This window comes from Setaria viridis, chromosome 8 (genome assembly GCF_005286985.2).
Source record: "Setaria viridis chromosome 8, Setaria_viridis_v4.0, whole genome shotgun sequence".
In the NCBI taxonomy this organism is placed as follows: domain Eukaryota; kingdom Viridiplantae; phylum Streptophyta; class Magnoliopsida; order Poales; family Poaceae; genus Setaria; species Setaria viridis.
In genome coordinates this window covers 2,143,509-2,168,841 of record NC_048270.2, presented here as the reverse complement: position 1 = coordinate 2,168,841, position 25,333 = coordinate 2,143,509, and the positions used below count along the sequence as shown (strand labels likewise).

The window sequence follows — 25,333 nt, the reverse complement described above, 5'->3', positions numbered from 1 at the left end:
ATACTACAAATATTAGACATTTCATGTTTTTTCTGCTATCAAAAAGTCTAAATATGGACGTTTTGGATCTATCCCAGTGGATGATTGTTTTTTTACCTGGAAGAACTATGTGGCGCTTTGACTCTCATGATTTTTCTTTTTCTTCTAAAATCTTGGATTTGCTAGACATGTCCTTCATATAGAAAACCTGATGCACATCATTAGCAAGGATGAATGATTTAGTCGCTTGGTTGGATCGATTGCCTTCTACGAAATTGCATTGAGAAACGCATAGCTTTACGAGTGGTTGTGAAGAATCTGCTAGGAAGAGTAGTCCTTCTTGTTATTGCATTGGAAGCATGGACAACATAGATGCTGACATGCATAAGTACTCAACTTTGCCGTTAAGGGTTCGCTAGTGTCTTGGTAGTCTTCGAGCAAATCCGAGATGTCTATGGTGGCGTGCCTCAGCCGCTTAAGCCACAGCAGCACCCACTTCTCCTTGGCCGATCACGTCACGCGATTTTCACGCAAAATATGTGCGTGCGCGCGCGGTGCGTGGGATTCGAACCCACAACCTCAAGCCTCACGCATAGCTTCCTTACCATCTCACCTACACAGTACATCTGACTGAGTAGAGGATGCAATCCTTTTATATAGTAACTCGTGGGGGACGCTTTAGTCCCGATTGGTGCCGTCGGACCCTTTTACTCCTGGTTGGTAACAGCAACCCGGACTAAAGGTATATGCACGGGGCTAAAACCTCTTTAGTTCCAGGTAAAAAAGCTAATGGGATTTTTGTTGAGGATGGAAGGTTATTTTTTCCTTGCGCCAGTCATGGAGGTTGGAATTCCATGGCCGACCCCTCCGGTCATCAAGGCTTTGACCCTGGCGCTCGATCTCGGGCCTGCTTACTTTTTCACTTCTTCTTAAGCTTGGCAGACTACCAGTGTCAGCGTCCTGGAGCGCTGCTGAGATGGACTCCAGCACCGAGTTCATGTCCTTCAGGTCGTCGCCGAAGTTCCACAGCAAATTGGCCTGCTCCGCAATAGCAGAGGTGAGCTAGGTTGTGTCTTTGGCAATAGCGACGACAGCGGAAGTGAGCACTCCAGCTAAGATCTCCGCCATTGCTGCAGCTCCCTGAGACGTGTGTGAATGGTGTATGAAGAGTATTGTGAACAAAGGTTAAATAAACTTATGTATGCAGCTTGCAGCAGGATAAAATAGTTTACTTGGCTATATATAGCCCCATAAAAGTTTGCAGCATCCCAAGGTGTGGATGCATTCACTTATGTGCCTCTTGTCTGCTCTTGACTGGCTCCTCGAGTCTTGGACGCCTCGTTATTTCTTTTTAAGCTGAATCTTTATAACTCATTTCGAAGATAGAGTATACTGTTCCTCATCTTTTTTTCTCCCCCGTTGGATGGCATATCCGTTGTATTTTGGGCTCTCGGCCAAACTGATCGAATGAATTTGATGTTATATTTGTAGTAGAAGATAACATAACACACCCACGCTCCATTATATATGCCTGAAAAAGATTACATGCTGTTCAAACCTGTGAACAAATTTGCATGAAGCCACATAGATTAATTTCACATCCGTCAGATCCAGTTTCTCAAACTCTGAGACCTGACCGATCAGCAGAGGCACTTGTTGATTGTTCTGCTTTCCTGTATGTTGGCATCTCCGTGATGCCCGTGCAAAGTTATCGCAATGGCCATGCTTCGAACTTAATTAAGTTCAACGTCCTGAATCTTCTAGCCGATACAATCTGCTTTATAGCTCCATGCGCTTGATACTTTGACTTTTCTGTTGTTGCTGGATGTTTCTTCAAGCTTCTCAAGTAAATCCAATCACTCTGTATCCGCTTGTTATCCTTTCTCATTTTACTTTGACATTGTGCAGTATGTGGAAAGATAAGAAGAAGCATCTATAGACATATCAATCTTCCAGCTGATGTACTGCTTGTTACACCAACGTGACTCACTGCCGCTTTAAGATTGTGAGGAGGCAATGGAGGGAAAGAGGACTACCGCTTTGATGGTGATCATGTGCCTGGTCATCTTGAGCCTCAATGTTAACTCGGCCACCGCGGCACAGTGCGGCTGCTGCGTATCCGCCCGGGCAAAAGCATGTTGTTTTGCTTGTATTGCTGTGGGTGCCTCCGACACAGTCTGCAAGAACAACAACACTTGTTGTTTCCCATGTATTCTGACCGATTCTGGTAAACTCACTAAACTCACTGTATTCAATGCATTTAATTTGTTATATGTACATACAAGCATTGTAGCATGTCGTGGACTAATACGTTTGTGTGGCCTTCCATGCATTTCCGTTAATGTAATTTGTTGACTTCACGTCCCATCTCACAACTTCAGGCATATTACTTATATCATGAAGACATCTTGTACTCTATTTCCACTGCAAAATTAACTCATGTGCTAATGGGATTTCCATATCTCAATTTGACAGTTGCTGCTAAGATGGAAGAAATGGGAGTGCTTGCTAAGATGGAAGAAGGACAAGCCTAAAACGATAGCATGAATGCCATTCATAGGCATATGTTGCTATGCTTCAAGCTATGGCCAAGTTATGTTAATGTCTATCTCCAATAAATTGTTCACCATATGGGGCGACCTCTAGTTGATCCATCGTTGGTCTCAACTATATGTATGTCGTGCATCTGTGCGCGCGTGTGTGGTGACAAGCATAGTTAATTCCTCTCGCTGCTTGTAATAAGGACACCGACACTGTCCATCGTGATATGTGTCATGAACAGTCTAATATGTTTATGTATTGTCTCTGGCCTTAGCAATTTTATTGAAACATGATTATTATTATTATCTGTGTGTGCATGTTTTTTACTTAATTTATTCTCGATGGATTTTTGATGTTTTTGTGAGTTTTGGACTATGGGAGATAATTAAGATTGTCATGCGAAAGAGGATTCCGAATCCTAGTAGGAAAGCCAAAGGGGGAAAGAAACTTGTCAATTTTTGGGCTGCTATCACTTTCCTTATTTTATCGGGCCTCGGAGACTTAGTGTTTGGGGAACAATACAACACACTAAAGGCGGTACAGCTACGAAAAGACAATATGATGAGTGGAAAATACACTCATTTTGATCCTCGTTTAAACCGGATATAACTCACCGATTTGATGAGATATCTCTCTAGACCTGCCACTAACCACTGGTGGCCATTTTCACACGTTCCATCCATCCCTGCATCTTCATCCCTGGTGACCCTCCGGGCCATTTCCGGCTTCCTATAGCACACTGTTACAGGGCCAAACATGTATCCCGTGGTCATTCTCATATGTTCCGACCGTCCACGTTGTTTCCATCCCCGAAGCCCTTCCTGGCTGTTTCCGGCCACCTGTGGGCTATAGCACACGGTTCCTTGGTAACCTCTAGTTTGATCAGGGAAACCACTGAAAATGAGTCTGCTAATAAGGGTTACAAATTTGGTCGAGAAGAAGGGACTTATAACATTGTGGCTTCTCACGGTTATTTTGGTTGATTAATCCGTCAATTTTGGATCCAATTCGGGATTTTTCTTGGGAAGTTTCAGGAAGAAACAGGCTACTTACTTCAATTACCTTACCCCACTACCCCTGCGCCCACTTCCTCAGACGAGTTATATTTCTTTTTTGCTATTACCCCCGGTCTCTAATTCTTCTATATCTGATGATACCTTGTAGCGGCGAGACGAACCGTTTAAATAGGTGTCAAGTGGAAGTGCAATAATGTATGCAGCTGAGGCATCCTAACGAATGAACGATTTGAACATTGTAGAGTCTCGTGAAACCTTCCCTCTTTACCCTCAATTACATCTGAAAGTGATTTGTATACTTTTTAATTCGATGCCCCAGGATTACAGATGGAAGTAAGGGGGAAGCAAAAGTTCAGAGATGGGATGCCAATCTGAAACCAGCTATCTTTCCACTTCTATCGCTTCCTAATAGGGCTGTCATGGCCAAACACGTAACCTTTCAGCTGTTCCTCACGTTTTCATCTCTAGAGTCCCTAGGGCAGTTTTCCGACCTCTAGTGGACTATAGCACATGGTTACATGACCGAACACGTGTCCGCTGCCCATTTTCACTTATTGTCCACCTAGTTTCCATCCTAGATGACCCTTCCAAGCCATTTTCAGCATCCTACAAGGAATAAGCACACTTATCCAGTGCCATTTTCAAGTGTTCCGACCATCCCCCATGTTTCCATCATTGATGCCTCTTCAAGCCGCTTTCGACCTATCAACTATAGCGCACAGTTACAATGGCCAAACACGTATCTGGTGGTCATTTTCTTGTGTTCCGAGCGTCCCCGATGTTTTCATCCACTGTGCCCCTTCAGGCCATTTTCAGCCTCCCGTGAGCTATAGCACACGATTACATGGCCGAACACGCATCCGATGACCATGAAGTCTAGAACATGTTTTATTGGTCCATGATTAGACCCTAAGATGGGGCAAAACCGGGCTAACATTTGGTCATTGCTGATAAAAACTAGGGTTGCTACTAGGCCATGGGAGGTCAAAAACAGGCCATCAGAAGTCAAAAACATTTGTGACTTCAATGCTTCAGCAAACTTGGGCATAAATTTCCTTAACGGGCCGTGTATGGTCACCAAATGTAAGGCGCCAATTAGGCTGAGAAAGCAATGCTGTCCTAAAGGCCATCCTTAGGCCTTGTTCAGTTAAATATATCACAATACTATTAGGGGGCGTTTGGATCCTGCAGCTAAAGTTTAGTCTGTGTCACATCAAATATTTGAAGGCTAATTAGGAGGACTAAATATGAGTTAATTATAAAACTAATTGCACAGATGGAGGCTAAACGGCGAGACGAATCTATTAAGCCTAATTAATCCATCATTAGCAAACGGTTACTGTAGCAGCACATTGTCAAATCATGGACTAATTAGGCTTAATAGATTCATCTCGCCGTTTAGCCTCCATCTGTGCAATGGATTTTGTAAATAGTCTATGTTTAATACTCCTAATTAGTATCTAAATATTTGATGTGATAGGAGCTAAAGTTTAGCTTGGGGATCCAAACACCCCCTTAGTGGATCGTGATCTATTAGTTAAACATCCAGCAATACTCATCAACACGATGCTTTTCTTTCATGCCCTCCAGAACTACTTTGCTTAAGCATATAAACAAAACAAGACTTTCCAGGACATTTAAATGTCATGAAAGCACTTATTCTTAGCCTGGTTTTTCCTCAGGATGGATTATGGGTTTATCATGTTAGCATAGTAGAATCTATATAACTAAAAAAATCAAAATAACTTATATTTTAGAACAGAGGGAGTATATACGATCTACAAGTTGGAGCGGGACTATTCTGCAACGCCAAGGCTCTCCACGAGTGATACCCTCTGGTTGCGTTCATCTGATAATGAAACACTGGTTGCAAACTCTGTAAAAAAAACAATGCGAAAGTAAACCCAAGGTAACTACAGGGAAAATATGCTACTTTTCCATTAACCTCAAATTACCATGTCAAAAAAGGGTACATAAAGTATAGTCCATGGTTAGACAGGAGCCCTCTAAAAATACTCATTTGCTGTCCTTTGTAAGTCCGTGCGTGGATAAAGTGACAAACCCCATCCAAGGTTACCATAAATTCAGAACTACCATTAAATGAAATACAATACCTCAGTAAGTCACATGTCAAGGCAAATTTAAAATAACCAGAAATCGGAGATACCTGGTAATGAACAGTGTGAGATTTGCCACATTGATCTCTCTTCACGCACCATTGCCATCCTCCCCAGTACGAATTCAATTGCTGTGATTGAAACGTATGAAAGACATTTCCAGCATGACAGGAATGAGGATGACTAGTCCAGATTCTGTGTGAAGCTTAAGATTCAATTGTTATGTGTCTCCGCTGCTTATTTTATCAGCCCCACAATGTGATTACAGTGTACATAGCTCGGCAATCAAGAAATTCATTGTCAATGTCCATCATGTCATGAATTTGAATTTTGAAGCTAAAAGCACAGTATTTCTAGCTAGCTAACATGAACATGCCACATGAAAGTGTTACTGAATAGTAGGCTGCTTATCAGCACAACATGAACCTCAGAATCACCAGGTCTGAATTGAAAAAACTATGCACAAATGAAATCAAAGCAGATCATATAGGACAAAAGGTAGAAAACACATATACAGAATGTAAATGAAGATAATGTTTCAAATTCGTTTCTAAATTAAGGTTTTTAAGAAGACAAGTGTTTCATACATAACCAGAGCGTAGTGATATAAAGGTCAAGGGAAAAAAATTCCTCCGATGATAGGTTCAACCTTGCAACACATTTGGGGTGAATGATATGTGGAAACCAATATCAACATAACATAATTAACAGCAATATCCACTTCCCTACCCGGAAAAGGAAAAACGAAGGTTAACATATAGAGCATTCTTGAAACAAGATTACAAGGTGAGTACGTGACAATTTATAGTATTAGGATCATGGTTCGTAAGGCGCCGGGGGCGTGCTGGGGATAGCCGTCGCCTAGCCAGGATGTCTGTGGCACCCGCCTCAGGTTGAAGTGGGCGTCTTGGATGATGAGGCAGCCACTATGCACAAGTATTGCGCGGGAAATAGAGAAGAGAAAGGACCTCGTTCACAACGTGGCCTTGTTCCTCTCCAAATCTCCAGTCTCCGGAAGCATCTGCATCATCTCCATTCCCGCTGCTCTGTCCAGGTAACTATTCGCCTATTCATCTCCCAACCTTCCCTTCCCTCTGCTCTGCTGTTTGTGCTTGCCTTGCTACACCTCTGCTGCATGCTTGAGTGCATGAATGCTTGCGCTTGGCTCTGCTCTACTCTGCATATGTGCCCAGATAACTATTTCCCCCTCCCGGACTTCCCCCTCCTCTCCCGGTTGCTCTGCTCTACTCTACTGCTTGTGCTTGGCTGTGCTCTGCTCTGCTCCTTGTCGCTTGTCTGTGTTCTGCTCTGCTATTATAATACCGTGCGCTCTTGTTCTTTGCACACGGCAGCCCACAAGGCAACAACAATGAAGAGTCCAGCTTCTGTGGCAGCGCCACAATGTGATTACTAACTCAGCAATCAAGAAATTCAGCGTTCTAGTCCATCATGATATGAATTTCAAATTTGAAGCAAAAAGCGAGTGTTCTAGCTAATGTGATTACAGTGTGCAAATGAAATCAAAGGAGATCATATAGGACAATCACATAAGTAGGAAGGTCCGTTTGATGCAAGTCCATGCAACTGCAGAAATACATGGCAATGAATACCCTGTGATCTACCACTTTGATTCAATTCCAGCTAGAGTCCCCGTCATCCCACCCAATAACAAAACAAGACTTGCTAATGTGATACATAATGACATGTAAGCCATTGATGGCAGAGATGCAAACATCACCATGTTCGTTCCTAGCTGATTGGTAGAAAATAAAAGACGAGCAGGCTGTCAAATTAGGTTCATAAAACCTAAGGGAGTGGAGGTCCAAGTGCATAGGTTAAGTGACTCCACACATATAAGCCAGTGCAAACAGTGACGGAGCTAGGATTTAAACTTAGAGTTTGCCGAGCCAATCATCCAAAATACAATATTGTAAGATCAAACTAATAATTTGGTAATAAATCGGTAAACAATAATAACATAGATAAAAAATCTCATAATATCATGAATTCAACGGTTAAATTAAAAGGTCCATAAATTATAATGTAGATAGTTTAAAAGAAGCTTACAGACCTACAGTTCAGAAAATTACAATATTACTTCTTCTCCGGCCTACGATTTCTAATGGATATGAAAGTCTTAATTATATCTTCTTCATCCACTTCAAAGAAAATATCTTTCTCAATGAATGTGACAAGACAATCATCCAAAAGACTATCACCCATCTTATTTCTTAGCTTACTCTTGATCAAAGTCATTGCACAAAAATCCCTTTCAACACTAGCTGTCGCCACAGGTAGAACTAATACCAATTTGAGAAGCAAGTAAACCAAATCATAAATATTATGCCTCTTTGTTTCAACAAGCTTAACTGAGTCTCAGTTAACAAGATCTTGTAGGCCTTTGAAACTATCATCTTATCTCACATCATCAATATAATTATCGAGCTGGAATTCAAGTTTTAGAAAATCCGTGCTTGTGATGTCTTGTGGATAAAATTCAGCGAGTCTGTGTATCTTTTGTGCATCAAATAAAGCAAATGAATTAGCAGGATTGAAGGCAACCATACAAGAAAGCAACTCCATATTAACTTCATCAAATTGATTATCAATTTCTTGACTAATATGATCAGAGGAGGCCGAATCGAGGCAGGACCGCCGGGATTTGGGAAGAAGGGTGTCGGTCGGGCGCCTCGCCGCTAGCTCCGCTGTGAAAGAAGCGCGGAGGCTGGAGGGAGGACTAGAGGAGCCGGTGATCCGGCTGTCTGGCCATCCCCCGCCGGCAGCCGGGCAACTAATCGCCCGCCCCGCGCTCGACGCAGTCCGCCGTCTTGGACTCGGAGGACGGGAGTTTCGCGAGTCGTGACTCGAGGAAGACCGACGTGGGGACTGCTGACTGCGGTGCTTTTTTTTTTTACTAATGGGCTGGCCGGCTAGGCCGATTCTTAGGGTATGCCAGGCCCCACCTATGTGTGCAAATTTAACTAAATCTCTTGTTTAACTACTCTAGAAAACTCTCCAGTTAGCATGTTCTAAAGGGTCAACACGAGAAGTTTATATACAGAACTTCACATTATGGACCAGTAAAATATGCATTCATGCCATGCAGCAAACATTAGGAGATTCACAAATTTCCCTAAGTATAGCATGTAGATTGAAATCGCATATTCAGTCAGACAAGAATTTTACAGTCACCTCAATAAATAAAAGATTGCATATGCATTTCCCCACATATACCCAGAAAGAAAGCTACTTCCCAACTCTTTTAAAGAAAAACAAATCTGTGAACCCATGATGAATAACCAAAATCCATGAGCTAACATTTCTCATGTCTCGTGGCTGAAACGTCACACTAGAACACAAATATGCTAAATGATAAGTTCAAAAGGTTATGAGAAATATATCAATGGTTTCATCCCCTTGGTGTTCATGCATACGCTTTATAACATGCTCTGCAATGTTCATTAGAAATCACAAGGCCCTGTTATTAGCAAATGGGACAAGTAAATCAGCTTGTAGTTCTGAACATAATAATTCAAATTAGTTTGATTTTACAGGGACAAAAGATAGAAAAACATATATACAGGATGGAAATGAGGGTAATGTTTCAAATTCGTTTCTAAATTCAGAAAGGTTTTAAAAAGATAAGTGTTTCATACATAATCTGCGTTAAATCAGAACGCAGTGATATCACTGATGATACTTGGTCAAGGGAAACCAAAAGCCTCCCACAATAGGTTCAACCTTGCAACACGATTTGGGGTGAATGACACGTGTAAACCAATATCAACATAACAAAAAGAGTTAAATACACCGGTAGCCCTTAAACTTGTCTCGTGTGGCACTTAGGTCCACGAACTCTCAAAATCTAAATCTGGCAGGCGAGCACCGTTTAAACGGTGCCACGCTAGCAAACATATACAAGAACCCCTCTCCCTCGCTCCCTCTCTCTGCACCCACTGCTCTTCCCCAGGGCGTTAGCAGCGCTCGCCCACCGTCGCAGCATGTCCTGCTCAGCGACGCGTGCAGGTGCTCAGGAGCTTTGAGATGTTCATGTTGATAATTAAGCAATACGTGCTAATTATTGTTCGACTTTGCATGCTTAATATAGAGCAGCTGGATGCCGTTGTAGCAGAGCTACGGGATAGATATCATGGGAAATGGCCACTTGTCATACTACATAATAAACGAATTGCCAAGCTTATGGAAAATTCATCTAATAGACATTCGATTGAGACTTGGAGAACAAATGGGGCTTTGTATACTTCACCAAGTGGGTCAAACGATGACTGGTAATGCTCAGTTTCTAGCCTTCATTATCTCTGAACTTACTGTTTATGCTCAATTCTCAAAGACAATGGAAAGACCTTGCGGCCACCTTTTCTTGTAAACTGGGAGGTGTTTCCTGTTTACGCTGTAATTCTGCAGAGGTCGCAAATATCTATAATCACATAGTTTGTTGATTATTCATTTTTCTTCGTTGTTATATTTCCTCCTATATGTTTCTAATTATATGAAATGCAAACATCCAGGTATTGGCTATATGCAGCAATCAAACTAAATTGTTTGCTTGTGACTAATGATGAAATGAGAGATCACATATTCGAGCTTCTAGGGTCGTCCTTTTTTCCAAAGTGGAAGCAACGTCATCAGGTGAGCTCTGCAAAACCTATGATATAGTGCTATTTCTCTGTGCATGGTTATTACAAAGAAAGCCTGGTTCTAGAAGCTTAGAATACTACTACATAGTTTGAACTAAAGAGAATGTAATTAATTCTCTCTTAACCTGCTCCATGCATTGGATTTTGTCTTTTACTGATAGTTGTTATTTGCGAATTTGCTAAACTTGTTACAATTGTGCAGGTAAAGTACACCTTTAATAAAGGAAAAGCGGTGCTTGTGATGCCACCCCCTTATTCTTCAGAGATTCAAGTAAGTGTTCTATTTTCAGCATTTTCTAGAGCTTAGTATCTGCTGTTGCTCATTTAATCTTCATTGCAGGAGTCGGAAATGGGATGTTGGCACATCCCAATGGAAGAGAAGTCTGGGAATGAGAGAGGTAGGATTTGGCTTTGTATTGGCAGGGGAGGTTCCTGCAAAGAAGATGGTGAAGTTCCTGCAACTAATGGAGTTGTCCACGAAATTCCTCCAACTGAGGCATCTAACGTGATACAGCAGAGGCTGGCCGAAAATAAGGATGAGTTGATAACTGGTAAAAGAAAGGATAGAGATTGATCACATATCGAGGAGCCAGCATCTACCTGGGAGTTTGTCATCTTGTGAGCAATCGTGGTGAACTGTGTTTCTGCAGCCAACTTTGTTGTTGATTCAGCTGAGGCAGTTCAAGAATAGGGATGCAGCAATAGTGCCATCCCGGATCTGCAGGATGCCGATAATTGTTAATCACTGGCTTGCACACTTGCATTCTCCACAAATTGGGTGCGATTTTAGACAATTTTGCTGCGCCATGTATCTGGTTGCATCCATGATCATCTAGTGTAACACCAGAATACCAGATAACCTCAAATTTGCTGTACCTTTACCTTTTGTCTCTCCAGTTAATGAAAAGGTGGACTTTATTCTGGATGATTGAGATGTTCGTTGGCTCGCCGGCCTTGGAGTTGAAGTCGTCATCCATGGAGGAGGAGATTGAGATGTTCGTTTGCTCCAGGTCGAACACCTCTGTGATCCTCGTCACGATGGTGAAGAGCGACCTGGCGAGCAGCCGGACGGCGTAGTCGAAGCTGCGGTTCCAGAGGGAGGCCCCCCCGAGGCGCTCAATCTCCTGCCTCTGCCGCGCCACGCGGCGCGCGGTTTCCCCTCCGTCGTTCGCCGCGCGGTGCCCGCCGCGGCTGTCGCGGCGCAGGGCCTGCTCGAGCTCCGCGAGCACGTCGATCTCGTGGCACAGGTGCGCCGTGGCGGCCACCAGGCGCTGCATCTTGCGTGCCTTCCGGTCCATCTTCTTCTCGGTGGCGTAATTCATGTCACTAGGACACCGGTTGAATAATAGGTGAGGTTATGTATCTATTTGGAGCAATTGGTTCAGACTACTGCTTCTCAGCAATTTTCATGTGTTTTACTTGTCACATGAGCTTTTTTAATCATCGACAAGAAAGTAAATGTGAAATCCATGAGGATTATATGAGAATTCCGAATCCTAAAAGAATGGTCATAAGGATTAGATGAAGCAATCGCAGTTCAAACATGCCTATAGTCAACTTCAAAGGTGAATTGAATAGCATGATAAGACACAATGATTGAAGAAATTGGTAAACCTTTAATTAATAACACAAAATCAAAAGCAATTTGAAACTAAGTTTTAAAATGCGTAAATTCTCAGTTACAGCAGATTCTCTCATGAGCTGAGAACGTGTACTCTACATTCTTCTTACGTAATATAAGGCTAACTGCTATTTTGGTTCTTTGGTTTGGGTTAAGGTATGTTCACTTCTCCCACTCTCTCATTTTTTGCAAAAGAAAATTTGTGTGCCTCGGTCCTCTTTTGTTTGTTTGGGTTAAGGCATGGCGTTGGACCGGGCTAATAAGGAAAAGTCTAATCATTTCAGGCCGAAAACCTATACCAAGGCCCATCATCTTAACAGTTTATCAGACAGAATTATCGAGTTGGGCCTGATTGCAATGCTAGTTGGGCCAGAAGAGGCCGGGCCTGCTCAGGCCGGATTGATCTACTTGTTACATATCTGCCCAGTTCAGCACCTCGCAAACATAAATCTTTGCATGCAAAGAAAACTGAATTCTATAAGGATGCCGCTGGATTAACCTCAAAAAAAGGATGCCGCTGGATTGGTGGAGCATAATGTCCAAATCTTGGTGCTTTTTAAACTGCTACTTCAAATCATCGGCAAGAGTTGCCAGAAAAGAATATTAGGGGACATAACTGTTTAGTTCGTCAGCACAATATCAATACACAATGTAAATCAGCTAAGTGCGAAGTAATTGGTAAATCGACATTCAACTGCAGATGTTCACAAAGACAAAGCCACTCGAAACGCATTATGTACAAATACAAGCATAATGATTTCAGTTGTGTTTAAATAATTTTAAAAATTGTTCCTGAAGCACTGCAAATATGTGTCTCTTTATTAGTACATAACTACTCCCTCCGTTTTTAGATATATGGCACCGTTGATTTTTTACTTCAATTTTGACCGCCAATATCTATTGAATTAACTAAAGTAAAATGTGTATCATTATGTTTATTATCAAATGTACTTTAAATTTAACTTGTAAGTTTATTTATTTGCAAAAATATTTGTAGAAAAGACGAATAGTCAAACAAATGAAAAAAGTCAACAGCATCATATATTTAAGAATGGAGAGAGGAGAGAGTACATAAAAGACCTTTACATGGAATGGTGGAAGTAACTATCAGAAATGCAGATCAGACGTACAGAAATAGCAGCATCCAAGCTGACGAGCTGTTGATTGATGCCTGTTCCTTGGGAGCATCGTTGACGGAGCAAAATTAGCAAGGTGTTGTTGTGTTCTGGGAGATGCTATCGCTGGTTTAATATCCAAGCTCATCATCTAGTTCAGTTCAGTTGACGCTTGACAGCCTCCTACAACTGGAATCACAGATATGATATTGACACATGTCACCCAGGGAACCATCGTAGTTGCCGCTAACCCGCTGACTCCATTTTGGCCTTTGCTTCGAGCTCCCTCCCAAATCTCCAGAGGTAATTCAGACCAACGAGCAGCTCGGTCACCGCAGCTTCAGTCTTCCTCAGATCTGCGAAATGGAGCGTCTGCAGAAGCAGGACGCCGTCGCTCGACGCGACGTTCCGCTTCTCGAAGTTCCTCTCGGCCTGCCACCGGATCATGTTGTGGGCGAGCGGCGCCAGCCACCCCAGAATCCTCTGCACGGTGTCGGACCACTCGGCGGCCAGGACGGGGTCGCAGGGCGTGTTCATGGCGGCGAACGGTTTGAGGCGCACTTTGAGAGACGCCCGGATCCTGTCCGTCAGCATGCCGTACAGGTCGTCCCTCTCGTTGGAGCAGATGTGGTGAGGCGAGACGGCGAGCTTCTCGATGAGCATGGTGAGGTTCGCGTAGTGCAGCGCCAGGCCGGCGCCGCCGAGGGACGTCGCCGGCGCGTTGGTCAGAACGTCGTGCGTGGACTCGAACACGGACGTCGAAGGCCTCGCGTTCGTGTGATGATCCGTTTGGGGCTGGAAGTTGATGCTGATGGAATAATCGTCGTTGCTGGCTGCGGATATGTAGCTGAAGCTCAGTGGAAGGTCAGCGTCGCCATGGATCCACCCGTTTCTGATCGGAGAATTGCTCCCCATGACCACGCAGCCGACGAGGTGCCTGCCAGCCGCCGGCCACTTGAGCTGCTGCCTCAAGCTTTTGCTCCTGGACATGAGAAACCGACGAGCGTTGCCGCTGGTAGTCTTGCTGGATCTTGCACGCAGCATCCTCTGAGGAGTGTCCGCGGCCACGACGTCGGAAGGGTACACCATGGACTGCATGCTGCTGCTCACGAACGAGCTGCTCCATGAAAGCCGCGAGACCTTGGAGTTGGAGTCGTCATCCATGGAGGAGGAGATTGAGATGTTCGTTGGCTCCAGGTCGAACACCTCTGTGATCCTCGTCACGATGGTGAAGAGCGACCTGGCGAGCAGCCGGACGGCGTAGTCGAAGCTGCGGTTCCAGAGGGAGGCCCCCCGGAGGCGCTCAACCTCCCGCCTCTGCCGCGCCACGCGGCGCGCGGTTTCCCCTCCGCCGTTCGCCGCGCGGTGCCCGCCGCGGCTGTCGCGGCGCAGGGCCTGCTCGAGCTCCGCGAGCACGTCGATCTCGTGGCACAGGTGCGCCGTGGCGGCCACCAGGCGCTGCATCTTGCGCGCCTTCCGGTCCATCTTCTTCTCGGCGGCGTACCGCAGCCCGTGCGGGTCGGAGGCGCGTCCGCCGCCCTTGACGAGGGCCGCGAATAGGGCGTCGAACCGGCGGACGAGCGGGTCGGCGCAGCGCGCCGAGAGCCGCGTCACGGCGCGGGAGAGGTCGCGGCACGCGGCGGCCTTCTCGGCTAGCGCGAGGGCCAGGAGCGCGGCGTCGTCGTCAGCGACGAAGCGGCGCACGCCCTCGAGGCGGATGGCCTCGGCGCGGAGGCGCGCGAGGTGGGCGTCCCCGAGCGCGCGCCACAGGCCGGCGGCCCGCGACATGAGCGCGGCCACCTCGAAGGCCAGCACGCCCACCTTCTCCCCGCCGCCCCTCGGCTCGCGCAGCTTCCGCATCGTCCCGCTCGTCGATCGCGGCGGCACGAGACGGCGCCCGGCGAGGCGAGTGACTGGCCGGCCGGGCGGCAGTTGGGTTATGTACGCGGCGCGCGTGAGGTCAAAAGGCATCTGCGCGCCAACGGCTTTGGTGGGGTGGGCAAGGAGCATAGGAAAGCTGCAGCTGCAGTGGGGACTGGCATTGGGAGTGTCACCTCCCCTGTCACGGGGCGAGCAGTGGGCGCAGTGTGGTGGCTGCTGGGAGTTGAAACCGAGCAGCAATTGCGGCATCGCCCAGGGATTATTCGGCGGTGATGGAGAAAAATTGGCAGGTTTGCCGGGATTCCGTGGGTCGGGAGACGAGCGAGAAGCAAGGGGGCGCGCGCGTCGTCCGGGACCCGGCGTGCCTCCGTGCGGGTGCCGTGGCTCGGGAAAGTTCGCCGGCGCGGCACTTCCAATGATCGGCGCAGCCAGCAGCAGCGCATTTGGCGATTTGCTCATGTCCTATGGGTTATGGCAAAGGCACCGCAAGACGTCTGGTGTCTCGAGATGGAGGCTTTCCGAGCGAGCGAGCGACACATGCCGGGACGAGGACGAAGCTGGATCGTACAAACTACAAAAGTGTCGACTCTCCGGCAGTTAAGCAGCTACTCTAGTATGATCCATCGTCCGTACGGGGCTACCTGCAAACATTCGAACGTCTTCAAATTCGGCTGTCTGGCGTGTAGTCTTTAGATCGTTATTTGAGTATTTGACTAAACAAGTGTGGCATAATCTGACCACTACCTTGACGTTTCATCAGTCCTGTTTATACACAAAACTCACGCCAGGGATGGCAAGCAGCAACGTTATTATCAAATTGACAAGTGCAGTGATTAGCATCTCCTGGTAGTATTATACTACCAAAGAGCTCGCATCTGTACTGGTGCCCGACGCCGCCACCTCGCCGGCCGCCGCCTTCCTTGCCCGCGGGCTCGATCGGTCGTCGTCGTCCCGATCCCTCGCTGTGTGGAACACGAATGACGACCTGGGGTGTTGCTCTGTTTCTCTACGCCTGCAGCCTGCAGGAGCAGTCGTGCATCGACCGCGCTGGCGTTGATCACGCTCCGTGGGCTACCGGGAGCTGCCGTGACTGGTCATCCCCTGGAGCAACTCCAACGGACCCTAAATAGCCCTTCTACTTCAAGTTTAGAGGACTAAGTAAAAAACGCACTTCAGCAGCCTATCTACTTGACTTCTCATTTCCAAAAATAATTTGACTCCCCATGTTGGGAAGTCTCCAAATTCTCCCCTTCACCCTCCATTCCTAGAGAAGACTTTAGGAAGCTCTCTATTATGGACTATTGCTGGAGTTGGAGATATTTTTCTATCCTTTAAACAAATAGAGAGAATCCCATTTGATCTATGGGGACTTTGGCTCGAGGGCTTGCTGGAGTACTCTTACGATGGGCGCCGGCGGCGAGCGCCGGAGCAAGCAACTAGGGCGGCCGCTGAGGCAGCGGTGCATGCGCTAGGAGGCTACGGGCCCCACAGCGAGGTAATGGGCTCAGGAAACTGGGCCCTCACTTGGCGCAGCCCAAACCAACGCGGTAACGCTCCCCATCCAGAAGATCCGATCCCAGCCGCGGAGACGCCATCCGACGGCTCAGGAGCACTCCAGCCCGGACGGTAAATGAAATACCGTCCCCCCTGCCCCCTGGACGGTGAAGCCGGTCAGGCATGGCGGCGCGCGCGGCCGCCACGGCACGACGACGGCACCGGCATGTTCTGGCGGTCTGGCCTCTGGGTATCCCTTGTCGAGTTTGCATTGCTGCACGCGCTTCGTCGCGACAGGGATGGGTGTTGCGCGCCCGTCCCGGCCGGCCGGCCGGCCAGCTGGGTCGCCGCCTCAGCTCGGCGGTTTCTTGCTTGCCAGTGCGTGCTGCGTCGCCGTGGCGAGGCGAGAGAAAGGAGAAGGCCGCGGGATCGATGAGGAGAGCGCCGCCATCGGTCCCGCGCATCCCATCCGGCCTCCGCCTCCTACCCAGCCTCTGCTGAACGGGCCGGTTTATTTCGTGATGCTTCCTGCCATACCGCCATGCCGGAGCTAGAAGATAGCGACTTAGCTAGGCAAGCAAGCAAGCGAGCCACGAACAAAGAGCTGGGTACTAGATGTAGTTGGAACCTTTGTGTTGTCCATGGGTCACGACTCACGAGTTCACCGACTGACAACACGCCGGATGATTAGGCCACGTACAAAGGATAGCCGGTTGCCGTCTATTTGTGTCCAGGTCAGCAGAATTAGCCTCCGTGATGGTCATTAATTGAAGAAAGAGAGAGTTGCCGGCGTCTCGTTCATCTACAGCTCGCGCTCGTACTCCAACGCAAATCACCCACACCCCGGCCGCGTTGTAGGAGCTGCTGTGGCTCGTCGACGGCAGCGTGGATCCGATGCGCGCGCCCGGCCGCAGCTGCGCAAACGCGCAAGGCCGCCGTGTCATCGGCAGGGCGGAAAGCATCGGCGTCGGCCATGGGGGAGCTGTGGCGGCGCCGCAGCAGAGGAGTTCGGGCCGCGCGGTCCCAGAGCAGAACGGAATGGGCGTACGTACCTCTCACACGAGGTCCTCCGTGGCAAGCGCCCGACGTCGGAAGATGTCGAGGTTGAAGAGCTTGACGAAGTTGATGGTGGCACATGGAGAATCTTCCAATTCCTCTTCCCTGGAGAAACTCGTCGTCGATCTCCTGTCGCCTCCTCACCAAACTCGCCTCCGCTTGCTTCAAGAAGGCCACGCTGCAGGTCTCTGCCGCCGACACGAAAGGGGATCGGGGTGTCCTGCTAGATGTCAACCTCGCGCGGGCGTGCGCGCGTTGAGTGCGGGTGAGCAAGCCCTCGTCGTCGTTGCTGAGCCGGTCCTACTGTGCGCGGGCGAGGAAGAAGATGACGGGGGAGTGGAATCACGGCACGACGCTGACACCGGCATGGAAGCCGCCTCGTCACCTCCACTGTTGCAGCCGAAGCCCCTCTCGAACTTGCCCACGTTCACGAGCCGTGTTGTTGCAGCCGAAGCCCCTCTCCAACTTGCCCACATTCACGAGCCGTGTGCTCAATGCTGTGTGCAAGGATTTGAAGTGTGTTTTGTCCATGACAAATTGACAATGTGGCCGCGCGGTTACAACTGCTCATGGCGACGATGGCTGCACACCGCCGCTCGATTGATGAGTTTCTCTAGCTGTTGGTTTGAAACTCCGATTGCGTTGGTCGATTTGATGGTGTGCTCAATGTGTTCGTGGAAATGCCTGTGAGGGAGCTGGCTCGTGTTATCATGAGTACTCTTTTGATTACTACATGCATTCGTGTTGTAGACTGTGAGCAGAGCAATGGTTTGATTAGAGATCCAGAGGAGAAAGGAAAGATAGAATTGATCAGAGATTCATGCAACTTATTTGAATATATTATTCGTTCTCCCATATATCAAATATATTATTTCAACGAATGAAGTAAATAGCTTGCAGATAAGCTGTCTTTTTAGTTGTCTGTGTATAACATGGCATAGTTTATAGACCGCTGCTGTCTAAACTGTTGTACGTGTCGGCTCGATGGAGGGGGACGCAACGCGTTTGCCGATTTGCCCATGTCTTAGGGAGCTTGGGGCAAACACACATGCCGGGAGGAGAACGAAGTTGGATCGTACAAACTACAAAGGACTTGCCGGCAGTTAAGCAGCTATGAATGTGATCCATAGTCCATACGGCTAGCTGCCAAACATGCGCATGTTCTTCAAATTCGGATGCCTGATGTGTGGATTGCAATTTGACCGTAAGATCAACTTGTGCCCCATACTTTGCCAGAGCTCAGCCTTTGATGACGGCCGGCCAGCCGAGTCAGTATGCAATTGAAATTTGAAATCGCAGGAATGCTTCTTTTTCCTTTTTTTTGAACCGAACCACAGGAATGTTAGGAGAGAGGAAACTATCTTAGCCAATTACCCGAGGAAAAAAAGGCAAAAAAAAGGACCTACCGCCGGGCCTCCTATTATTTGTTGTAATTAAGAGCTCTTCAGCCCACTACTACAATATGGGCCAGATCAGTAGGATGAAGCCCACTAGGCCACTGGATCACAACCGTGCTGGCAGACGACGGCTGACCGGAAGGAGCCGGCCGACGAGCCGGCGCCGACGTCCACCTCCTCGCGCTCGGCGGCGTTGGACTAGCCGCCAACGCCGGCTAATTTCCCCCAGTTGCTTCACTTTTTTTTCTCTGAATTGGCTCCATCTCCTTCCCTGACGGATGCTTCGGCGCGCCTCACCTCGTCGGTCACTCGGTCAGTAACAACCGATCACTCCCCCGGTACTCCTGCCCTGATCCCATCTTCTGCGTCTATCTCCAAGCTCCCCAACACAATGCCGTGTTGATGCTAACACAGAGCCATATTTTTCTGATGGGGACACACGGTTGGAGTTACGCCCTTGTCCGTATGTGTTTGTCATCTGAATGTTGTTATAGCAATGCAATCGAAGCATTTCCTTCTTAAATCTTCTAGCAGTATGCTCATATTTCTCATGCCGTGCTGCACATCATGTTCTGCCTTCCTGTCGAGATGTGTGGCTTATTAGCCTGTAGTTATGGCTTCCAGAATCGTAATTAGGGGAAGGGACCAACACTGAATTCATGATGACAACATATGCCCCCTCCCTTTTTTTTAACTAATCTAGAGATGAGATAAGCACATGCCTTCAGTTTGTTTATATTTTCTCACATGTTGCTTGTATTGTGCATTACGGTATCACCTTCAGTGGTCATCCTCATGCCTCAGACCTCAACTACACATAGTTCAGTTTCAGATTTTGCTTCAGATCTAAGAGAACCCTAGTGTTGATCTATGTCTTTATCTCTTTGAAGAATTCATACAGAGTAGCTATAAAATTTGTCCTGCTAACACAGAAAAGTTTCTTTTGCTCAGTGTTTCAATTATCAAAACGACATTTAGTTGTCAGGGTTTAAATGAAAAGATTAAACTCAGTCTCCCAAATTCTTGTGTGGAAGTTCTTTCTCATAGGCTGTGGATGTATTTTCTATGAGAACATCATATGCGATTTCCCTTCTACATTTTCTCTAGTTAATAAATTTTTTATCCGCTATAAATTATGTAAAGTCACAGTTAAAAAAAATAAAGTAATTTCTGGTCAGCTATCATGGTTAATAAAAAGCTGCACCCTGGTCCTCAATGTATTATTGTCATATTAATATGATGTCAGTCCGAATGTAAGGACTCTTGCTCCATTGAAGCCACCCTATAAGTATACCTAATTTGATGACCAACATCTAAGTCAGAATAGAAGAACATAATAGCTAGCTTGTGCTTCTGCAGCGAATATATGTAAGGTTACAAGTAATTAAGCATTTGCAGGGCACGGGCATGCAATATTTGAATCATGTGCATTCTGTCATCCCTTTATGTGCATCTTGTACAAACCTTGACAGTAGTTTTTTTTCAGTAAACTTTTGATTGTTGTCTGTACTAAACATAGAGATTTATTCTGGATTCTGCCTCCCCCTCACTCTATATTATACTTAAATTCTGTTACAAGTATCTTCTGTAAAAAGTTTCGAGTTTATCGCTACCGTTAACTGTTTTTGTTTACAGAAAATGCTGTAATTGAAGTTGGACCTTTGGACTTAATTACTTATGCCAATGTCCATTGTTGTGATGCAAACAATTCCCTGCCTATTTTTCCCAACCACTACCCTATTAAAGCAGGTATGCATTTCTCATCTTTAAGCATCAACGTTTTATCTGTTAAAAGTGAACATGTAGATCTTAGTACTGAAGCTCAGTGCTGACCCACATGAAACTCATAGTATTGTTGTCATCTTTACCATACCTCTGCTAAATGGTGCAGCTACTTGTCCAGTGTGCTAGTTCGCGTAAGTTATTCCTTGAAAGGGTGCTTCAAGGGTCAAGGCCATGTGCATGGGTAGATTAGGTGGCAGATTATTTTGCAGTCTAAGAATAGAAAAGGTCCTCTAGGCCTGAGTTCTCTGCTTGTTTACTTTATTTATAATTTGGCAGCTTTAAATTTTTGTTCATGTTTTGCTTTTACCTGTTTATCATATTGAAAGTTGTGACACAAGAAAGGGCGCGTGAGCTGCTTTCCCTTTCATTTGTTTTATACTTACAAGAAGCCTGCGAAAACGTTCGATACAAGAATACCCTTTTTTTTGGTTTAATCACATGGCACCACTATCACGACTCTTTAATCAAAGCCTCATCGCAATCAACTGTATTATACTGCCTTGGGAGGTGGGTTTTGGTTCCTTCTGGTCACACTTCAAGCAAGTACAGCTGCCCAATAATCCATACTCAGTATCTGTCAATATCTTCAATGAAAGTTATTACAACTTGTTTGTTTTTCCGTTGAAGCGCCTATCAAGACAAATGCAACCAAGTTTCAGTTATCAGCTTAGAAAAAATATATTGATTCCTGGCTTACTCGTTAGAATTTAGAGGTCCAAACCTAATTCCTTCTAATCCTTTACTAAAAATCATCACATACGTATTTCTAAACAAAATGAATTGAGAGTACTTATGCTTCTGACAAAACAAAACATGTTTTTTTTAAACTAAGCAGCTGTTGAGGAGATGGCAGAGCCGGGCGAAGGGGCGCCTGCCGCGTCGATGCCGCGGACGGCGTGCGCGGCGTGGCTGGCAGGCGCGGGGACGTCTTGACGAAGGAGCGCGCCGTGTCGTCGTCCACCCGTGAACGGCGTTCGTATGCTCGTGCCAACGCCATGGCGTCTTCGAACGTCTATGGTTTGTGCATCTCGACATCGGTGCACATTGGCTCGCCCCAGGGCCGGAGCCAGAATTTGAGCATAGGAGGCTGTTTAAGCGATAACAATTAATCATACATGAGGAAATACATATACAACGAGAGCGTAGATAATAAAAAAATGTTTATTCTACAATACAAAAGAAGGCCAAAAATCAGAATATGGGAACAAAATTTAATTACACCTTGGTGTCTAACCTCCACCGGTCAATCTAATTCTAGAATAAAAAAAATCACGGTAATAATAAAGACAAAGGACATGAAATGAGAAGATAAAAGGAAGAATAATCCTAAATAAAATAAATGTCGTTGAGATGAATACGGAGGGAGAATAAATAAGCATAGCACTGACTATATTTAAGTATAGCACTGACTATATTAGATATTATCTAGCTAATGGAGGAGGTACTGTGGGGCACCAGATGTTGGGGGTGCCAGGCCCCCCTCAGCCCCTCCCTCCCTCTGCCACTGGCTCGCCCAGACCAGCCGTGAAGATGGCGATCTATTGCCTGCTAGTGACGCTATCGTAGCACGCCAATAGCTTGAGAAACTGGTCCTAGAAGTCATCGACACTGCTCGTGCGACGAAGGAGTGCCAGCTCGCCCAAAGGATTGCTGCGGATGGGAGGACCGAAGCGCTTGTTGACGCCCTCGACGAACTTGGGCCAAGTAGGGACACCCTGGTTCTTCTCCAATCAATAGTACCATTGTTGTGCAACGCCCTCCATATAGAAGGAGGTTGTCCAGACCTTCTGATCTTCCGGTATGCCCTGGGAGCAGAAGAATTGGTCGCACTTGTGCAACCAACCGAGAGGATCTTCGGCGCCATCATACTTGGGGAAGTGAAGCTTGTGGATGGCTGCCGAGGCGGGCTGCTTGCCACCCGAGGAGGACGACGAGGTCAAGTCGAACCTGTCGTTCTTATCCAGTACTTGGTTATGGATGTTGTTGATGGAGGTGGAGAGGCGGCCTTGCTCCTGGCGGACACTGCCCACCTTCAGATCAATTTCTTGCTGATGTCGTTCATCTTGGCGATCATCCACTCGATGGCTTCATCGAAATCCGCCTTGCGGATGAAGTCGTCGCCCATGGTTGCAGTGTAGTGATGGGTTTAGCGGCGCGTGGAGGAAGGATGGGGTGGTGGATTGACGATCAGCAGAGCCGAGGAACATCCCAGCTGATACAAAGATGTTATGGCTTGTTTATTGAACTCTGAATACCAATGGCAGGGATAACCCTTGCTCCCTCACGCTGGAGGTTTATGAGCTTGAGGATTATCTCTGCTTGCCTAAACAAACACCCATACTCTTTATTTATAGAGCCAGCTAACAAATCTCCTAAACAAATCCCTAACAAACTTCCAATCTTATCAACCAACCGAACAACTAACCAGCCTTGGACTATATCTCTTTCTTCTCTTTCTTCTTGCGCTGAAACTTGTGGCCAAAGAAAGTATCCACAACAATACATGAATCATACTGAGTTGAACTTGGAAAGTGACTTGGGGATTCCTCCAGTGAGCTTGTTGGCATACAAAAATCCAAGCTATTCATATTCTTTAGGTTGCCCAATTCCTTAGGGATCTTATCGTGGAGATTGTTCCTGTAAACTCCAGCAGATCCCTACTCTAAGTTTAGAGAGCCAAGTAAGGGTCTATTTGGGACTGCTCCGCTCAAAAAAAAAATCCGCTCCGCTCCACCAGCTCTACGTTTTTTAGCTCCGCTCTACCAACTTCAGGAAAATAGGGAGCTATGTAACTGTTTGGCTACCAGATGCAAATCCAGCTCCAGAAATTGTAGGAACTAGTAGGAATAGTCACACTTTCCCTTAGGTGGTTTTTTTCCCGCGAGCTACACTACCACGTGGTGCTACAGTACCCGTGCCGCTACATTACATGAGGGGAGAAGGGGTTGTTGTCGGAGAGGCAGAGTAGGAGGCGGCGGAGCAGGAGGTAGTGGAACTCGCCGGAGTGAGCGTAGCCGTAGTCCTGCACGGCATGGCGGAGGAGCGCCACGAAGGCCGGCTCATCCAGCAACTCGGCACGCATGGTGAAGCGCTCGACGGGCCCGCCCTCCTCGTCGAAGCACACAGGGACGTGGCCCTCTGGCACCACCCCTGCAGACACCCCCTTGCCCTTCTTCTGTCGGAGATGGCCGCTCGCCACCGCCGCCGGGCCGCCGCCGTCCTTCGCCGCCGTGACGGTACGAGAGAGACGCCTCAGGAACCGCTTCATGGCCGACCGGTGGTGCTGGAGCTGGAAGGAAAAGCTGGTTTCTTGGAGGTCGAGGGGAGAAAGGGTAGCGGTCTAGGAGGAGGTCGAGGACCGAGGCATGTGGATGCGGCTTGTACTGGGCGAGTGAGTGAGCTGCTCGCTACGAGAGGTGGTGACCGGTGCGGTGGAGCTCCGGGCTGCGGACCGTCGAATGGAGGGGAGAAGGTGGCGGCGGCGCACAGAGAAACTCGCGAGGCGGAGGGGATGCGTCAGGAGGGAGGGGAGGGGGCGGAACAGTAGCGGTCTTTTTTTTCTGAAGAGGTATGTGTAACCAGTGGTATTGGTGGGTAATTTTCACCCAGCTCCAAGAGAATGTATGGAACCTGTGTTTTCATAGCACCCTTTGAGGTGGTACAGAAAAATCTTGGAGTTGCCCTCTAGATCCACCTTTTTTTTTCTGAAGTTGGGATTGTTGGAGCTGGAGGTGTTTGGTATGATGGTTTGGGAGCGGAGCAGTCCCAAACACGCCCTAAAAAAATGCACTCCAGCAGGCCCTCTACTTGGCTCCCTATTTTGGGGAGGTCTCCAAATTCTTCCCTCCACCCTACATTCCTAGGGGGTCTCTAGGGAACCCTCTACCCATAGGCTATTGCTAGAGTTGAGATATTTTTGTAGCGAGAGAATTCCATTTGATCTTTTAAAGGTTTTGGTTTGAGGGTTATTGCTGGAGTTGCTCTAAAACTCCCTACAGAACAAATTGGTTTCCGGTCGAGTCCCACAACTTTATTTTTTTCTCCCAGTGTAACACAAAAAATCTGGAATGTATCTACAAAGTACAAACAATGTATCTTGAGGGACTATTTCCTATATTTCAACAAAAAAGAGAAACTACTTTCAAATATGATAGTCAACATTACCATGCTACTAAAGTATGACATCCATACTTTCCTTTATTCAAAAAAACATCCATACTTTCAGTTTACCTGACCATATTTTCTGTGCCATGATATCTATTGAACAAAGACTCCTTTCTTCCAAAAAAAGGTAGGTGCTCTCATTTTCGTTGCGGGTGCTCTAATTTACTTTTTAAATTACAGTCATTTAAAGCTGGCTGCGATTAGCCTGTTTGTATATCATATTTGTTACTTCTGGTGCATACTGCATCCATTTACTTTCTCCAAAGCTTTTTTTTGGTTAATTGTGATGCTTGTTGTTTTATCTGTTAACTTTTTTTCCCCTCTAAGATAATTGAAAGACGCATTTTTCCTAAATGTAATTGAGCCATAGTCAATCCTTTGAATAAACAAACAATATCTCCAAAGTTTTTTTTATAAGCAATTTGCACTTCAAATCTCTTGGTGTCGTCTTTGTTACTGTTTCTTTTTCACCGAACCGTTAAGAGCCATTCTCCTACATATTCGAGGAA

At 46.7% G+C, this 25,333-nt stretch overlaps 3 protein-coding genes across 3 annotated transcripts; 2 read left to right on the top strand and 1 right to left on the bottom strand.

Annotated features, from left to right (window-relative positions):
- Positions 1-1,708: 1,708 nt before the first annotated feature.
- Positions 1,709-2,825, top strand: LOC117866583 (uncharacterized). The gene is made up of 2 exons (XM_034750826.2): positions 1,709-2,206; positions 2,455-2,825. The coding sequence occupies exons 1-2, from the start codon at positions 1,996-1,998 to the stop codon at positions 2,511-2,513; spliced, it is 270 nt and encodes an 89-aa protein (XP_034606717.1). The 5' UTR covers positions 1,709-1,995; the 3' UTR covers positions 2,514-2,825.
- Positions 2,826-9,676: 6,851 nt separating this feature from the next.
- LOC117866582 (proteinaceous RNase P 2-like) lies at positions 9,677-10,885 on the top strand. The gene is made up of 4 exons (XM_034750825.1): positions 9,677-9,942; positions 10,183-10,303; positions 10,514-10,582; positions 10,652-10,885. Exons 1-4 carry the CDS (start codon positions 9,698-9,700, stop codon positions 10,883-10,885), a joined length of 669 nt encoding a protein of 222 aa, XP_034606716.1. The 5' UTR covers positions 9,677-9,697.
- A 2,070-nt stretch (positions 10,886-12,955) lies between these two features.
- Positions 12,956-14,915, bottom strand: LOC117833237 (uncharacterized). The gene has a single exon (XM_034712667.2). It carries the CDS (start codon positions 14,905-14,907, stop codon positions 13,294-13,296), a length of 1,614 nt encoding a protein of 537 aa, XP_034568558.2. The 5' UTR covers positions 14,908-14,915; the 3' UTR covers positions 12,956-13,293.
- Positions 14,916-25,333: the final 10,418 nt, after the last annotated feature.

What these genes read in the sequence shown, in the direction of transcription:
- LOC117866582 (XM_034750825.1), top strand. Translation starts at nt 9,698, where the DNA reads ATGTTCATGTTGATAATTAAGCAATACGTGCTAATTATTGTTCGACTT. An exon ending in AGTGGAAGCAACGTCATCAG is followed by an intron (nt 10,304 to 10,513) that starts GTGAGCTCTGCA and finishes ACAATTGTGCAG; the next exon opens with GTAAAGTACACCTTTAATAA. An exon ending in CTTATTCTTCAGAGATTCAA is followed by an intron (nt 10,583 to 10,651) that starts GTAAGTGTTCTA and finishes TCTTCATTGCAG; the next exon opens with GAGTCGGAAATGGGATGTTG.
- LOC117833237 (XM_034712667.2), bottom strand. Translation starts at nt 14,907, where the DNA reads ATGCGGAAGCTGCGCGAGCCGAGGGGCGGCGGGGAGAAGGTGGGCGTG.
- LOC117866583 (XM_034750826.2), top strand. Translation starts at nt 1,996, where the DNA reads ATGGAGGGAAAGAGGACTACCGCTTTGATGGTGATCATGTGCCTGGTC. An exon ending in ATGTATTCTGACCGATTCTG is followed by an intron (nt 2,207 to 2,454) that starts GTAAACTCACTA and finishes TCAATTTGACAG; the next exon opens with TTGCTGCTAAGATGGAAGAA.